Source organism: Telopea speciosissima, unplaced genomic scaffold (assembly GCF_018873765.1).
Source record: "Telopea speciosissima isolate NSW1024214 ecotype Mountain lineage unplaced genomic scaffold, Tspe_v1 Tspe_v1.0045, whole genome shotgun sequence".
NCBI classification, from domain to species: Eukaryota; Viridiplantae; Streptophyta; class Magnoliopsida; order Proteales; family Proteaceae; genus Telopea; species Telopea speciosissima.
Window position 1 is genome coordinate 154264 of NW_025317381.1, and position 18185 is coordinate 172448.

Sequence of the window (18185 nt, forward strand, 5' to 3'; positions counted from 1 at the left end):
AACCTCTCCTCCACAGGCAGGCCCGTGATATGGTCATTGATCCTGTGACTAGGTTTGACCACAAGCAAAAATTGTTCGTCAGCATACATGGCAGCAGAATCTACACATCACACGAGAGAGAAAATATTATTAAATAATAAATCTGGGTGCGGGTGTAACATCCTTCCCACCTTACAAGAATTTCGTCCTCGAAATTGTCGTACCTTGTAGGAATCCAAGGGAAGGGTATTTTGTTCACATTTTCACCTCGACTTCCCAGGAGGCTTCTTCTTCAGTGTGGTTGCACCACTTCACCTTCACATAATGAATGGGTCGGTTGCGGAGATTCACTACCTTACTGTCTAAAATATTCTCAGGCTATTCTTTATAGGACATATCTGTCGCCAGCTCTGGCGGCTCCTAAGACAGGATATGACTAGAGTCATGTACATACTTTCGCAATATAGATATGTGAAAGACATCGTGTACGCCGTCGAGAGATGGTGGAAGTGCTAACCGATAAGCCAGCGGTCCAACCTTTGCAAGAATCTCATAAGGTCCAATATATCTCAGGCTTAATTTACCCTTCTTGTTGAACCGCATCACACCTTTTGTAGGCAACACTTTGAGAAATACTTTATCGCCAATGGGGAACTCCAGATCTTTTTGCCTTTGATTGATCGTGTCGTTGAACCAATAAAAAATAAACCTAACTAAACACTAATATAGTGGAAAGTACGGGTATCGAACTACGGGGAACAAAGGCTAAGTTGCATGAAATTAAATCAAGTCTAAGATGAAACTAAAAATGCAAATTAATTATCTTAAAGCTAACACTATCAACTGATTAAAGTAAATAAAAGATGGTGAGAAAATACTATTTTTATGTTGAATCAACTTTAATTTAGATTCATCACTCAATCTCTCTCATATTCGGCTCATGGCGACTACAAGCCCCATGACAACCACAAAAAATAGGGTCCCTTTTAGGTATAAAGTATCTTGGTGAAATTGTCGTCCGATCGCCACAATGAATCAAAAGTTTAAAGAACTCGGGTACGCACAATACACTCAGGTATACCGTATCATCGATACGACCACATGAATGAATTCAATACCATTGCTTGGTAGGTTAACTTGAATCACAGAAACAAATTATCCTAACTAGATATAAACATGATTAGACAAAAATCATAATGAGATGCCTGAGTCTTTTCCAAGCAATCAATAAGAAAAGATAATGAATAATTAAATCATCTTTAAAGTATCATCTTCCCAAAAACAGTAGCAAGTTTAGTTACTCATTTAATATGAATTAAATAAAGAGGGGTTAGGGATACAAGCCAAAGAATTATAAGGAAGAAGAGCGTAGAAGCGATGGCCGCAATGGTGATTCAGGTGTGTGAAGGTGCTGGATGGTGGCGATGGTAGATGCTCTTCCTCTTCTTCTTCTTCTTCTTCTTCAAGCCTTCGTCTCCCAAAACCGTGAACTAGCAAAGCCTAAAGCCAAGAACGAACTCCTTTTTCTCTCAAAATCCCTTATAGCTTGCTATCTCCCTTTCCAATACCCCTTTTTTTCCTCCTTTCCTATTGATAGTTTCCACACAAAGAATGAGAGAAAAATCTTTTTCCAATCGTAGAGGAGAAAGATAAAATCTGTGGAGGGATATGGAAGCAAGGGAATTAGGAATTAAATATGGGAGAGAGAAATATGGAGAGGCAAATATGGGAGAGAGAAATATGTGGGACCGAGAGGTGGAAATGTGGAGAGAGATATGTGTGAGAGAGGATTTACGTAAGAGAAGAGAAATTAGGGAGAGATATCTATCTTCTTTTTTTTTATTTTTTTTTATTTTGTTTCTTTCTTCACACTTTCCAACTTTGCCATAATCCAGTTTTTGGCCATAATCCCTCCTTCCTTGAACCAAATTGACTCGACCCAAGAATTAAATGTTAACCATTTAATTTTTCTGATGCAATGAGTCCAATATCGACTTTTCTTGAGAAATCTCCTCTTTGTCAAATTATGGTAATGCCCTTCAGATGACGATTTGCACACCCTTGGCTGCTATTGAACATCCAAAATCGGCTAAGGGGGTTGATTCTATTACTGATTCATGCTTTTCTCCTTCCAGGCCTGCAATCATAGAAATCACATAGCAGTATCAAATCCTTCATAAATATTCAATAAAAATAATAAGTAAATTGTGATTTCTATCTAAGATTATAGCCCAATCACACTCCCCAGCTTAGCCTTTTGCTCATCCTCGAGTGAAAGAGAATAAAGAAAATAAATAACTTGACTCTCAGGCTCATAAACAGTCTATATACAGATTATACACTCAAAGAGATAATGATAGTTTACTATTGCACATCAACTCATAGGATGCTTGGCTCATGGAAACACAAGAGCTAAGCAATGAACGAGGACTTCTCCTAAGCCATCAAGCGCTCACTTTCTGCTTTTTCAACCCACTTGTTCACCATGAATTGTGACATCTAAACCTTTTACAAATGCATATGCTAGCTTGTGTAACACCTCATAATCAATGTGGCTCACTTATTTTTCTCTTTTTTTTTTTTTTTTTTTTTTTTTTTGCATTACGTGATTCTCAGATCCTTGCAATGTTCTAGCCTTTTAAGCTTTCTAGAAGGCTCATGTAACGAGCTTTAAGCCAACCACTCCTAAGCCAGATGACTTTAGGGGATTGAGTGTGAAACACTCCTCGGGCTTACTCACTCGAACCAAAAAGGCTACAAGCCCGAATTGGATTCAAGAATACTAGTAATAATAACCTAACTGGTCACTCCAACTGTTTTACGTGAGACTCCGAGCTTGTGCCCTAGATGCCCCGGTTACTAAGTTGAAGCAATAGAACTAAACTCTCATGAATTTTTTTTTTCTTTTTAAAAGGGAGAGGACGCAAACACAATTAAGCAGCGCTCTGCCTAAACATTCAAAATATCACAAACCAAGTAGACCTATGTGTTTAGAAGCATTAACCAAACTCACAAATGACAGTCGGAGAAATAAATGTTCATTACTTAACACTATGTTGAATTAATTTTCTCACAACCTAGAGTCAAATGCACTGCAAAGTAAACGTATCATTATAAAAATGAGTGCAAGAAAAATTTTCAAGAATGTAGATGAATCAGAGAGTCATGCAAAAAATTTTCAAAATCCTCCCTCCCCAACTTAAACGGCATTGTCCCCAATGATGACTAGAAATAACAGAGAGAGAAAAATATGGGAAAAAAAGGATGAGGAATGAAACCACCTGGGGTGTGGGTGTACGGCAACGAGTGACATCACTGGAGATAACAGCACAATGAGAATTTAACTCTGGTACGGGAGATGGTTCTACAAAATAAATCAAAAAAAACACCAAACAACGTAAAAAGGAAAACAACAAATGCGGTAAATAAAGGAAACATTGTTTGCCTCCCAAGAGCACTAAGTTTTACGTCTTCAGCCAGAGGATAGCAAAGCTCAAGGTAGTCCATCAGAAGCATGATCATAATCCACGTCCACTAGGTCTAAAGACCCAATTAATTGGCCATCAGCAAGGCCATCAACATAGGGTTTCAGTCTTTGACCGTTAACCTTGAAAGTTTTTCCGTTCTGTGGATTCTTGATCTCAATAGCACCATGCGGGGCAACAAAAACAACCACAAAAGGCCCATCCCACCGAGATCTCAATTTCCCTGGGAATAAATGCAATTTAGAATTAAAGAGCCAAACACGTTGATTCGGCTCAAAAGGACTTCCAAACTATGTGTTTATCATGAAACGCCTTAGTTCGGTCCTTGTAAATGCGCAAGCTCTCAGAGGCATCATTGAGCAACTCCTCCAATTCAGATAGCTGGAGACGACGAGTGGAACCAGCCTGAGTCATATCAAAATTAAATGTCTTTATGGCCCAATATGCTCGGTGTTCCAACTCAACCGAAAGATGATAAGCCTTACCAAAAACTAATCGGTATGGAGACATACCTATAGGAGTTTTATATGCAGTTCGGTAAGCCCACAAAGCATCAGTCAGCCGAGTACACCAGTCCTTATGGTCTGGTCTAACTGTCTTCTCCAATATCCGTTTTATCTCTCAGTTCAATGCCTCCACCTGACCAGATGTCTGGGGATGATAAGGGGTGGTCACTTTGTGGTTAATAGAGTACTTCTTCAGTAAAGCCCCTGCCCTCCAATGTCAAAAATGAGAGCCGCCATCACTAATGATGGCCCTAGGAAATCCAAAACGGCTAAAAATGTACTCCTGGATAAAGAGATAACCACCTTGTGGTCATTGGCCTTCATAGCCTTGGCTTCTACCCATTTCAAAACATAATCAACTGCCACAAGAATATACTCGTTACCGAAAGAGGCAAGAAAAGGGTCCATAAAATCAATACCCTAAACGTCAAAAATCTCAACCACTATGATAGGGCTTAGGGGCATCTCATCACATCAGGACAGATTGCCAACTTGTTGGCATCTCACACACGCCTTGCAGAAGGTGTGTGTATCCCAAAATAACGTGGGCCAATAGAAACCAGACTGCAGTACCTTGACAGTAGTTTTCTTACCACTATAGTGTTCCCCACAGGCAAGAGTATGGTAAAACGATAATATGCTCTGAAACAGTAGTAGTATCGCACAGTAGAGAGAAACTTATCTCGAGCTGCTTCATCCCAATCAGGAGGTAGTTGTCCAAAGCGAGATAGTTCACTATAGTTGCGTACCATGGAGTCGGTTTTGACGAAATGGAAAACAACTGCTCATCAAGGAAAGTTTCCCGAACCAACTCTGATGTGGGAGAGGAATCCAGAAGAATCTGGGATAAATGGTCTGCTACAACATTTTATGACCCCTTCTTATCCTTGATCTCCAAGTCGAACTCTTGAAGGAGAAGAATCCACCGGATCAGCCTTGGCTTGGTGTCATGCTTTGAAAGAAGGTGCCTAAGAACTGCATGATCCGAGAAGACTATCACCTTCGAGTCCAAAAGATAGGAGTGAAATTTATCCAGAGCAAAGACCACCGCTAGGAGCTCCTTCTCAGTAGTGGTGTAGTTCAACTGAGCATTAGACAAGGATCTACTAGCGTAGTAAATAACAGATGGCTTCCCATCCACCCTTTGACTACGTACAACACCCATGGCATAGTTAGAGGCATCACACATGATCTCAAATGGTAGAGACCAGTCTGGTGACCAGATAATAGGTGCTTCAGACAATGCAGTCCGAAGGGTATGGAAAGCAGTCAGGCACTTTTCATCAAAGACAAATGGGGCATCCTTGGCAAGGAGATTGCACAAGGGCCTGGAGATGAGACTAAAGTCCTTGATGAAACGCCTGTAAAACCCAACATGGCCCAAAAAGGAACGGACCTGCTTAACAGTCATGGGAGGGGGTAGTTGGGCAATCAGATCCACTTTGGCCTTGTCTACCTCAATACCTTGAGAAGACACTATGTGACCAAGTACATTACCCTTACGAACCATAAAGTGGCTCTTCTCCCAACTCAGAACAAGGTTATTCTCCACACACCGTTGAAGAATAAGAGATAGACGGTGGAGACATTCATCAAAAGATGACCCAAAGAGGGAGAAGTCATCCATGAAAACCTCAAGTGAATGGCCGACCATGTCAGAAAATATGGCCATCATGCACCTTTGAAAGGTGGTCGAAGCATTACACAACCCGAATGGCATCCTCCTAAAGGCAAATGTACCAAATGGGCAAGTGAAAGTGGTTTTCTCTTGGTCACCGAGAAAGATGGGGACTTGGTTATATCTTGAATAATCGTCAAGAAAACAGTAGTAGCTCTGCCTAGCCAATTTTTTCAGAATCTGATCAATAAAGGGCAAAGGGAAGTGGTCTTTAAGCGTGACCTTGTTTGACTTTCTGTAGTCGATACAAACACGTCAACCCGTAGTGGTACGAGTTGGGACAAGGTCACCTTGGTCTTTAGGGCCGATCATGATTCTGAATTTCTTGGGGATAACTTGAGTTGGACTGACCCACTGACTATCCAAAATAGAGTATATAATACCTGTGTCAAGCCACTTTACTACTTCGTTCTTCACTACTTCCCTGATATTAGGGTTAAGGCACCTTTGTGGATCTCACACGGATTTAGCTCCGTCTTCACAATAGATATGGTGCATACAAACAGAATGGTTAATACCCTTCAAATCAGCTAAAGACTAGCCAATTACGGCTTTGTGAGTTGATAAAACCTCCAACAGGAGGGACTCTTGCCTTTCAGTAAGCTCAGAGGATATGATAACCGGCAAAGTCTCTTCCTTATCTAAAAATGCATATTTTAAGGTATGAGGAAGAGGCTTGAGTTCCAGTTGTGGAGGGGACTCCAGAGAAGAGGGCTTCCCGGAAGAGGGTTTAAGATCTAACATGGCGTTCACCTCTTCAGTATAGGCCTCTTCATCAAAGTCTTCTGCCCCAAAGGACATCATAAGCTGTAGAGGATCATTAGTAAGGATCTGGGAAGTGTACTGAGATACAACTTCATCAATCATGTCCAGAGCAAAGCACTCATCTTCTCTGTAGGGTCCTAGGGATGCATTGAAGATGTTTAGTCGAAGCTTCTTGTTCCCAAACGATATGTCCATGGCACTTGACTTGTAGTTAATGCAAGCATTGGCGGTCGCCAAGAATGGATGCCCTAGTATGACAGGGGGGAGCTTAGCTGAGGTAGATTCCATATCAAGGACTAGGAAGTCCACTAGGAAGTATAAATCATCTACCTTCACAAGAACATCCTCTAGAAGTCCATGAGGTCTTTTCATAGAACGATCAGCTAACTGAAGTATGACTTTAATGGACTTCAACTCTCCTAATCCAAACTTCTCAAAAATAGAACCAGGTAAGATATTCACACTAGCCCCCTGATCCAGCAATGCTTTATCAATGGAGAGGTCTCCAATGACACAAGAGATGAGTGCTATACCAGGATCCTTCAGCTTGGGGGGTAGGTCAGTGATAACTGCACTTACCTGTTCTATGAGGTGTATGGTTTTGGGAGTTTGGTTCCTCAGCTTACGCTTCTGAGTGCATAAGTCTTTCAGAAACTTAGCGTAAGCTGGAACCTGCTTGATTGCATCCAATAATGGAAGGTTGATGTGGACTTGTTGAAATAAATCCAACATCTCCTTCATCTCCTCTCCTTGCTTCCCAAATGGGGGAGAGGATGGAGTTTTGAGAGCATCAGGGAAAGGGACTCGGGGTGTATACTTATCCGGTTGAGGTCCCTCCCCAACTGGTTGCTCATTCTCCTTCTCAGTATTTTCCTGGGAATAGACCAAAGAAGGTGTAATGGTTCTATTCCCATCAATGAGAGGCCTCAGTGCCTCTAATTCAACTTCTGCCTGGGCTGGGGTTGACTCCACTGGTGTGGTCTGTTGAGGGGTATTAGAGGGGAAGTCCTCATTGGTAGGTGGTGTGTCATGTATTTCCACCCTCTTACCATTCCTCAACACTCTAACCGACTAGACTTGTTCCTTACCCCTCCCTATTTGAACATTATTGGGGTTCCCAATAGGTTGGCTTGGTAGTTGGCCGGTCTCTCTCTTATTGAAAGCTTCAGCAAGTTGACCAATCTGGGTCTCTAGCTTGCTGATAGATTGAGTGTGGGAGTGCAATAATTGGTCGTTGATTCCCACTTTCTGGTCAATACCTTTCAACACCTTCATTACCTCACTCTCAAAAGATGGGGTATGTTGAGGTTGAGAGTAAGGTTGTTGTTGTCCACCCCTATAGGCATTAGGTTGGGCATTGAACGGTGGCCTAAAGGGATTGATTAGGAGGGTTTTTCCATGAGAAATTAGGGTGGTTTCGCCATCCTGGGTTATAGGTGTTGGAAAATGGGTTGTTACCCGGGTTGGCAAAACCCTGAGCAGCTTGTACCTTTTCCTGTATAAATTCAGGATATTGTGCTGCTAAATAACAATTGGTCACATAGTGATTCGGGTCAGCACAGAGGGCACAAGCTTCAGCTTGCTCAGGAGGAGAAAATCCCCTTGAGATTGATGGGGGTTGGGTAGGTCCTCCTGACAGCAGGTAGTCCATTTTTTTTGACAGCAAGTCAACCTGCGCCTTTATGTCACCACTCTGGTTGATCTCATAGAGTCCACCTTTTTTCGGTTGCCCAAGCGTGGGGACTTCAGTCCTTGAAGCTGAAGCTCTATGTTGGGAGTTTTCACTCAGGGTCTCAAAAAGATCCCGTGCTTCAGTCTCGCTCTTGTGCATAAACGTTCCTCCATAAGAGGCATCCACTATCTGATGATACTGGTCCCTAAGACCATCATAGAAGCACTGTACCAATTGCCATTTTGGTATAGCATGGTGGGGGCATTTCTGAAGTAGTTCCTTCAGTCTTTCCCAATACTCATGAAATTCTTCACCACTATTCTGGGAGAAGGTGGTGACGGCCCTTCTAATGGTATTGGTCCAGCCTATTGGGAAAAACTTCTTCAAAAACTGCTGTTGCATTTCTGCCCATGTGGTTACTTGTGCTGAATCCAAGGAGTGCAGCCAATGCTTGGCTTTATCCTTGAGGGAAAATGGAAATAGCAACAGTTTTAAGGCATTCTCTGAGAGGTCTTGGATTTTTACTGTAGAGCAAATTTCCAAAAACTCATCCAGGTGCTTATAGGGCTCTTTATTATGATGTCCATAGAACGATGGCAGCATCTAGATAATGCCTGACTTAATTTCATAATGAGCAGGTGCAATTGTAGGTAGCCTAATGCCGGTTTGGGGTTGGTATGCAATTGGAGTGAAATGATCACCCAGTGCCCTGGCCTGGTCACCCATCCTGATATGGGGTCTAATCCTCCTATAGGTACGTTCAATTTCGGGGTCAAAATCTAATAGGTTAGGTCGGGTCGAGCGCGTACCAAACATGCAACAACCAAACTAAACTAGGCTGGGATCAAGCATACAAGTGTATCAACCTAGGTATCAGGGTCCAAACGTAGTAAGTGTAGGGTCGAATGTCCTAATGTGGGACCAATCAGAATAGGGCAACTAAGCTTGTGGGACCGCACATACAAGGGTAACCTATACTAAAAGAAAAATAAAATTACAAAAGTGGTAAAGAAAAATTACAGAATAAAATTAAAATGAAAATTACAAACGTAAATTGAAACTAAAATTAAAACTATCCTAAAAAAAATGAAAAGTTTAAACTACCCTAAATAAAATGAAATCCTAAACTAGCGTAGATCCAAGCGTACCAAGGTCAATCCTAAAGTGGTATGGGACCGAAGCATACAAGGGTAACTAGGCCAGCGTGGGACCGAATCATACAAGGCTGAAATTAGCTACTAAAAGAAAAATAAAGAGAAAAGTTAGAGAATATCACAGAGGCTATCAGGACTGCATCGGTGTCTTTTTGAAAGAACCAAATCCATCTGAACCTTATCCCCTCTCAAACAACCTCCAACGATTTAATACCTATAGAAAAAAATAAAACTGTGAGTCTATCACTAATACTAATAGACAAATTTAGAATGAATAATAAAGTAAGCTATGTTAACACCAAAAAGAAATCAAAATTAACGCTACTATAGGCTGTTAACTAAGAGATTCTAAAATCTGAAATACCTAAAATGAAATTTAGAAATAAAGATTAATGCAAGCTATTGAAAGAAAATTAAATGACTCGATAAAATTCTAGCAACCGTGCTCTAGTTCCCCGGCAACGGCTCCAAAATTTGATCGTGTCGTTGAACCAATCAAAAATAAACCCAACTAAACACTCATACAGTGGAAAGTACGGGTATCGAACTACGGGGAACAGAGGCTAAGTTGCACAAAATTAAATCAAGTCTAAGATGAAACTAAAAATGCAAATTAATTATCTTAAAGCTAACACTATCAACTGATTAAAGCGAATAAAAGATGGTGAGAAAATATTGTTTTTAGGTTGAATCAACTTTAATATAGATTCATCACTCAATCTCTCTCATATTCGGCTCATGGCGACTACAAGCCCCATGACAACCACAGAAAATAGGGTCTCTTCTAGGTATAAAGTATCTTGGCGAAATTGTCATCCGATCACCACAATGAATCAAAAGTTCAAAGCACTCGGGTACGCACAATACACTCAAGTATACCGTATCATCAATACAACCACATGAATCAATTCAATACCATTGCTTGGTTAACTTGAATCACAAAAACAAATTATCCTAACTAGATATAAACATGATTACACAAAAATCATAATGAGATTCCTAAGTCTTTTCCAAGCAATCAATAAGAAAAGATAATGAATAATTAAATCATCTTTAAAGTATCATCTTCCCAAAAACAGCAGCAAGTTTAGTTACTCATTTAATATGAATTAAATAAAGAGGGGTTAGGGATACAAGCCAAAGAATTAGAGGGAAGAAGAGAGTAGAAGCGATGGCAGCAATGGTGATTCAGGTGAGTGAAGGTGCTGGATGGTGGCGATGGTAGATGCTCTTCTTCTTCTTCTTCAAGCCTTCTTCTCCCAAAACCGTGAACTAGCAAAGCCCAAAGCCAAGAACGAACTCCTTTTTCTCTCAAAATCCCTTATAGCTTTCTATCTCCCTTTCCAATACCCCTTTTTTCCTCCTTTCCTATTGATAGTTTCCACATAAAGAATGAGAGAAAAATCTTTTTCAAATCGTAGAGGAGAAAGATAAAATCTGTGGAGGCATAAGGAAGGAAGGGAATTAGGAATTAAATATGGGAGAGAGAAATATGGAGAGGCAAATATGGGAGAGAGAAATATGTGGGACCGAGAGGTGGAAATGTGGAGAGAGATATGTGTGAGAGAGGATTTACGTAAGAGAGGAGAAATTAGGGAGAGATATCTATCTTCTTTTTTTTTTTATTTTTTTTTTTCTTTCTTCACACTTTCCAACTTTGCCATAATCCATTTTTTGGCCATAATCGCTCCTTCCTTGAACCAAATTGCCTCGACCCAAGAATTAAATGTTAACCATTTAATTTTTCTGATGCAATGAGTCCAATATCGACTTTTCTTGAGAAATCTCCTCTTTGTCAAATTACGATAATGCCCTTGAGATGACGATTTGCACACATGCGGATCCTTGGCTGCTATTGAACATCCAAAATCAGCTAAGGGGGCTGATTCTATCACTGATTCATGATTTTCTCCTTCCAGGCCTACAATCATAGAAATCACATAGCAGTATCAAATCCTTCATAAATATTCAATAAAAATATCAAGTAAATAGTGATTTCTATCTAAGATTACTGCCCAATCATTGATCTGCATAGCCCTTCTGCCTAGACTGGGCAGCTCTAATTCTTTCTTGGATCAAATCCACCTTTTTACAGGTTGCTTGGATTAACTCCGGCCCCAGAATGCGCCGCTCGCCCACTTCGTCCCAATACAAGGGAGTTTGGCACTTCTTCCCACACTATGCTTCAAAGGGTGCCATCCCAATAGTAGCTTGGTAACTGTTGTTATAGGCGAACTCAATAAGCGTGATGTGCTGATCCCAGCTGCCCTGCATATCACATGCACAAGCTCAAAGCATGTCCTCCAATGTTTGTATTGTTCTTTCCAACTGACCATCGGTCTGTGGGTGGAAGGTAGTGCTAAAGCTCAACAGGGTACCCATAGATCTCTGGAATCCGCCCTAGAATTTGGAAGTAAACCTAGGATCCCGATCTGAGATAATGCTCACTGGAACTCCATGTAGGCGAACCACGTTATCAATGTACAAGCGGGCCAATCTATCCATAGAATAGGTGACTTTGATGGAGATGAAATGAGCCATCTTCGTCAACCTATCCACAACGATCCATGTAGCATCAATTCCCCTAGGCGTACGGGGTAATCCTGTGACAAAATCCATAGTAACATGCTCCCATTTCCATTTTGGCATAGGCAATGACTGCAACAGGCCATAGGGATGTTGCCTATCTGCCTTCACTTGCTGACAAGTGAGACGCCGAGCTACATATTTAGCTACATCCCTCTGCATTCCACTCCACCAGTAATGTCCTTTCAGATCCCTGTACATTTTAGTACTACCTGGGTGAATCGAGTAGGGAGATTCATGTGCCTCTGCCAGCACTTCCTTTCTTAGCTGATCGTCCTTGGGGACACATAGACGATCTCTAAACATAAGGACGCCGCTATTCGCCAATGTGAAGTCCAGATCATGCTACGTGTCATCCTGGATAGCTTCAATGATCTCCTTACAATGTTCATCTAAAGCTTGAGCGGCCTTAATTTTTTCAACCAAGGTTGATTGCAACGATAAAGCTGCTAACGATAGGGTAACACCCTCTACTAATAATTCTAAATCCATCTTTCTAGCTTCTTCTATAAGTTCCTTGTTGAGAGCTAGGGATGCGATGGATAAGGTCTGTGATTTTCGACTGAGAGTGTCAGCTATAACATTTGCTTTGCCTGGGTGGTAATGGATGGTGCAATCATAATCCTTCATGAGCTCCAACCAGCGCCTCTGTCTCATATTAAGTTCCTTTTGAGTAAAGAAATATTTGAGGCTTTTATGGTCGTTGTAGATCTCACTTTTCTCTCCATACAGATAGTGTCTCCAGATCTTCAGAGCAAAGACCACAGCCGCCAACTCTAGATCGTGAGTTGGGTAATTCCTCTCATATTCCCTCATTGTTGAGAAGCGTAGGCTATCACTTTATCACCTTGCATTAACACACAACCAAGTCCCATCTTTGACGCATCACAGTAGACTACCACTCCCCCAGTACCATTTGGTATGGTAAGCACCGAGGCTAAAATCAACCGTTGCTTCAGGTCCTGAAAATTCTTTTCACAATCGTCCGACCACTCGAATTTCACTCCCTTTCAGGTCAATCGAGTCATAGGAGCAGAGATTTTTGAGAAGTTCTCGATGAATCTCCTATAGTAATCGGCTAGACCAAGAAAACTGCGAATATCTACTACATCCTTAGGTGTCTCCCAGTCAACTACCGACTGCACCTTACCAGGGTCAACTTCAATACCCTTTGTAGATACCAAATGACCTAGAAAAGCCACTTGCTGTAACTAGAACTCACATTTGCTAAACTTAGCATATAACTGCTTTTCTCTCAATCGCTGAAGCACAAATCGAAGATGGTCTGCATGCTCTTCTTCGCTCTTCGAGTAGACTAGGATGTCATCAATAAACACAATAACGTATTTATCCAACACATCATGAAACACCCTATTCATCAACTCCATAAAAGCTGTCGGGACGTTGGTTAGCCCAAAAGACATAACCAAGAATTCATAATGGCCATATCGCAATCTAAACGCGGTCTTGCTAATGTTATTGTCTCTGATCTTCAGCTGGTGGTACCTCGAGCAGAGATCAATTTTAGAGAATACCCTAGCACCTTGTAATTGATCAAACAAATCATCGATCCTATGTAATGGGTACCGATTTTTGATTTTTGATTGTCAGCTTGTTGAGTTCACGGTAGTCAATACATAAATGCATGCTACCATCCTTCTTCTTCACAGATAAAACAGGTGCACCTCAAGGGGAAACACCTGGCCTAATAAAATCCTTCTTTAGTAGATCATTAAGCTGTCCTTGAAGTTCTTTCAGTTCTGATGGGGCCATTCTGTATGGTGCCTTCGACATTGGAGCAGCTCCGGGTATCAGATCAATCACAAACTCCATCTCTCGGTCTAGTGGTAACCATGTGAGGTCTTCTGGAAAGACATCAGGGAAATCTCTTACCACACTTATCTCTTCCATCGGTGTAACCTTAGCTTCAGTGTCCACTACCGAGCTTCAGTGTCCACTACCGAGGCTAAGTAACATTTGCAACCTTGTGCTAGGAGCTTCTGGACCTAGAGAGCCGATATGATTGGGTTCTTGGGCTTCTTACTTTTGTTGCCCTTAAACACAAACTCATTATCCTCTCCTGTCTGGAAGAGTATCTTCCTTTTTGTGCAAATCAAACTAGCTCTGTGTGTAGATAACCAATCCATTCCCAGAATTACATCAAAGTCTTTCATGTCTAGGATGATCAAAATGGCCTCGAGCCCATGGTCGCTTACTCGAATAGGGCAAGAGTTAAAGGATCGGTCAAGCTCTACTTTACTTCTAGTTGGTGTACTAACCATCAAATTTTGCTCTAGTATGACAAGTTCAATAGGTAACTTCTCAGAAAAGGAGGGGGATACAGAGGAATGTGACACCCCCGAATCAAATAACACATAAGCAGGAAAGGAGTACATAGAAATTATGTCTGACAAACACCGAATAGCCAAATATAGAGTAAACTAACTTAATTAATTTGACTAAGATGGTTGAGTGCAGTACCTGTGATGACACCGGGTCGGATTGGGCTTCCTCATGAGTAATAGAGTAGACTCGCCCCTGAGTCTTGCTCACTGGAGAAGGAGAAAGTGGGCGAACAGCAGTCCTTGCCAGGGGTGGTTTGAAAGTCGCAACCGATTATGGACCTTATTGTCGTGATTGTGGACAATCTTTGGCCATATGACCAGACTCCTTGCAGTTTTAACATATGAGAGTCTATGCTCCATAATGAGAAGCAGGTACAGATTTAGGTACTTGAGCTGAATCAAGTCTACGGGATTGAATCAAGGCTACATTGGTATAAGACCCTCTTCTTTGGAACTTACCAGGTCCCCTAGAGTCATGAGAAGGCATTGACCTCTTGCCTACCTAGATGGCCCGATAATTCTCCCTCTGTTGATCTTCTATCAGCTTACCAGCTTCAACCACCACTGCATAGGTGGGGTACTTGTGCAACACTACTGTAGTACTCAAACTGGCTCTAAGTCCTCTTTCAAACCTTCTTGCCTTCACGTCCTCAGTCTTCAAATGGAATGGAGCAAAATTGAAATACTCGTCAAAGAGTTGTTGGTATTCAAGAACCGATTTGGATCCTTGACTGAGGTTCGTGAATTCAATTTCCTTCTTTTCCCCGGAAGTTTCTTGGAAAGTAGTTCCTGAGAAAATCTTCCTTAAATTGATTCCAAGTAGCATTGGGATATTTATCCCAGAAATGATCTTTCGAGGAACGCCACCATACATCAGCGTCACCTTGGAGTTGGAAAGTAGCACATTGGATCTTCTCGAGATCATTGCACGACAATACTTCACAGATTCTCTCGAGATCCCGGAGCCAAGTACCTGGGAACATTGAGTCATGGATCAGCTTGTAAAAAGTGGGAGGATGATGCTTTTGAAATATCTCGGAGAGTTTGGAGGCATCTACCCATTCCGGGATTACATTTCTAACGGGTAAGGTAGCCGGAGGAGGGGAAGGTGGATCTTGGTTTACTTGTGCTGCAGGAACTTCATTAGCAGCCGGATCAAGAGGAGGAATGATGGGAGTGACATTAGCCGGGGGATTTGGGACTCCATGCACCTGAGGTGGTACTCTTGGTCTTTTCCTACCAGCATTTTGAAGCTGGGCAGCCACATCACGCATAAAAACACGTTGCTCATTTTGGGAATCGTGATGTTCTCTCTGCATATCACGAAGAATATTTCCCAAATGCATTGCGACATCGGCATTAGTGTTCACCGGAGGAGGTGCAGGAAAACCTTCCTCAAAAAAATCACCGGCGTCATCCCTAGGAGGAGAACGATTCCGGTTTCGAGTATTGACCATGTTTTAGCACCTGATTATATTTGTTTGAGTTAAAATAAAATCGCAACCGTACGGGTCAATCGTAACTACGGGTCGAACATGAGGTGATATACACCACTCTATTTAACTAACTTAAAAGTAATGCAAAGTGAACCAAATTAAAGTGTTAAATTCAACAAATTAAACTAACGAAAATCAATGCATCCTAACTCATAAGCATCTAACAAAATTAAGGGATTAAATCGGCGTCCTAACACATGAGCATCTAACCTATCAAACTAAAGCGAATTGAAAGGAATAAAAATGCAGTCACACATACTAACCACATAAAAAGAAATAAGGGAATAAAAATGCATCCACAAACCACAACCATATAAAATTAAAATAAAAGAAATAGAGGGATAAGAAGAAGAAGATAGAGAGAGATAGAGGAGATGGAGAATGAGATTGAGAGTTTAGATAGTAAAACCTGGATGTGCTTGCATGAATGTAATTGAAAAGCTTGAATACTTGCATAAACTTACCATGACCTCCTCTTCTAATCTTCAACTCTTGTCATCAACTTAAGAACTTAGACTAGAAGGCTCAAAACCTAAACTAGAATTAAGAAATTACAACCCAATTGAAGACTTAAATTGAAATTAAAGCATAAACTAAACCTATTATAACTATTAAATGAAAATCAAAAAACCAAACTAGAATTTAGAAAAGCCAAAAATCACAAATTAGAAGGAGAAGAACAGAAAAAATTTCACTAAGTGAATGAGCAAACTTTACAAGAGAGGTAGGGGGTATTTATAGGGGAAAGGGGAGAAGGGAGAAGAGAGAAGAGGGAAGTGTAGGAGAAATATTCCCTAAGAAAATCCTAAGAAAAAGAAGAAAAGAAGAGAATATTGTTTACATAAACCTTCTATTTCTAGAAAAGTAAATTTCTAATTCTAACTTGTGCTTCCTTTTCTTTGTAGATATCTTCTCCAAGCAATAAAATCAAAGCATCTTTGATTTTTCAACCTTCCATAGATGAGAAAATATCTTTCAAAATAAATCTATCCCAAGTGAAATTCTAAGAATGCCCTTGAAAATTTGGAGGAGAGAGAGATAGCGATGACTAGGATAGTGATGACTAGGATTCCACTCAACCAAATAACAAAATCCCCAATGTGTCCTCTAAAAATCATGGGGCATTAAATGCAGCCAATAAAAATCGTGGACACCTTGTGGGCCTTCAAAATTAATGGAATCTAATGGCAATGCGGGTCCCTCCATGTGGGTAGCAATCCTTCTCTCTCTTCAAGAATGCAAAATTGCCAAAACGGCCCTATACTTACAGTAGATCTCCACCATTGCTTAGAAATATCTTCTATAATTTCAAAAATATCCTTGGGCAGTGGTAGCCTGTCTATGGGCTTGCACTACAGCTCCTTTCTGACCCATTATCCTTTCTTGGACTGAAAAGAATAATCAATTATACGGTGGGCTAGAAGAATACGTACTTGCGTTCCGTCACATCCAACTTGCTCCGAATTTAGTCCTCTTACAGCCATGGAAGAAAAAATGGCAACTTTACATGTAACTTGGGACATGCAACTCCCGATAGTCCAGAATAGCCCAAAACCTAAAAAACATAAGAAAACACCAAAGTAACTCTATCCAATGTGGTAAAATATATCCTTTATGCCCTAAGATTTTACACATAAATGTGCTCATCAGATTCCCCCACACTTGAATGTTACTTGTCCTCAAGTAAAGCAAAAAGAAAAACTAACCTAAAATGCAAAAAAAATTCTAACTCACTTTCGTAGGAATCACGGTTGCACTTAGCATGTGCAATAAGCCTTTCAACCCCTAGGTTACTCCTAGTGGACGAGTTGTATCTCGTGGGTGTGTGCAGTGAATATACACCCAAAATTCAATAAATAAAAAAGAATGATGTAAATTTTTCTCATGGCATAAGTAAGATAGTGCACACAATCTCAAAGAAATATTCAACTAAAGATTAAGGAGCCAAAGGTTCCCCCACACTTGAATTTTATCACCCCACATCAATTCAAGTAACAAGCATGCATTAAGGTCAAGGGATCTCCTCATATTTTTTGAACACTACTCACATTCAAGTAAACCACTCATAGCACCGATGGAACCAAAGACTTAGGCATTGAGTATTTTTTACCATACTTTCTTTTCATGCATTAAGGCAAAAGCCTTTTTTTTTTTTTTTCCTTTCTTTCTCAACAACAAACTCTTTTTCTACTCCACTACTGTTCTCTGAATGACATGGTAGAGCATACACCAGACACCCAAATACTTGGTAGCTTTGCTTTTTGCATGTATTCATAAGACATTGAGACATTGATGCAAGAGTTTTTTTTTTGTTGAATTTCGATCAAGTCACCTTGCTTCATGAGGCACAGTGCCTTGTCTACTCCCAAGGAATTCCACTTTTCTTTCTGTTTCTCTCTTCTTTTTTTTTTTTTCATTCACTTTCACTTTCATGCCTTGCCACAAACAAATTGGTCTCAACTACTAGCCAAAAGATCAAAGGGGTCCATAAACACATAGAGGAATCTAACCATCACATG

At 40.8% G+C, this 18185-nt stretch overlaps 1 protein-coding gene across 1 annotated transcript; it reads right to left on the reverse strand.

The window, feature by feature from the left end:
- Nucleotides 1-6185: 6185 nt before the first annotated feature.
- LOC122647429 lies at nucleotides 6186-8688 on the reverse strand. The gene is made up of 2 exons (XM_043840820.1): nucleotides 7903-8688; nucleotides 6186-7286 (listed from the first exon to the last, which is right to left on the reverse strand). The coding sequence occupies exons 1-2, from the start codon at nucleotides 8686-8688 to the stop codon at nucleotides 6186-6188; spliced, it is 1887 nt and encodes a 628-aa protein (XP_043696755.1).
- Nucleotides 8689-18185: the final 9497 nt, after the last annotated feature.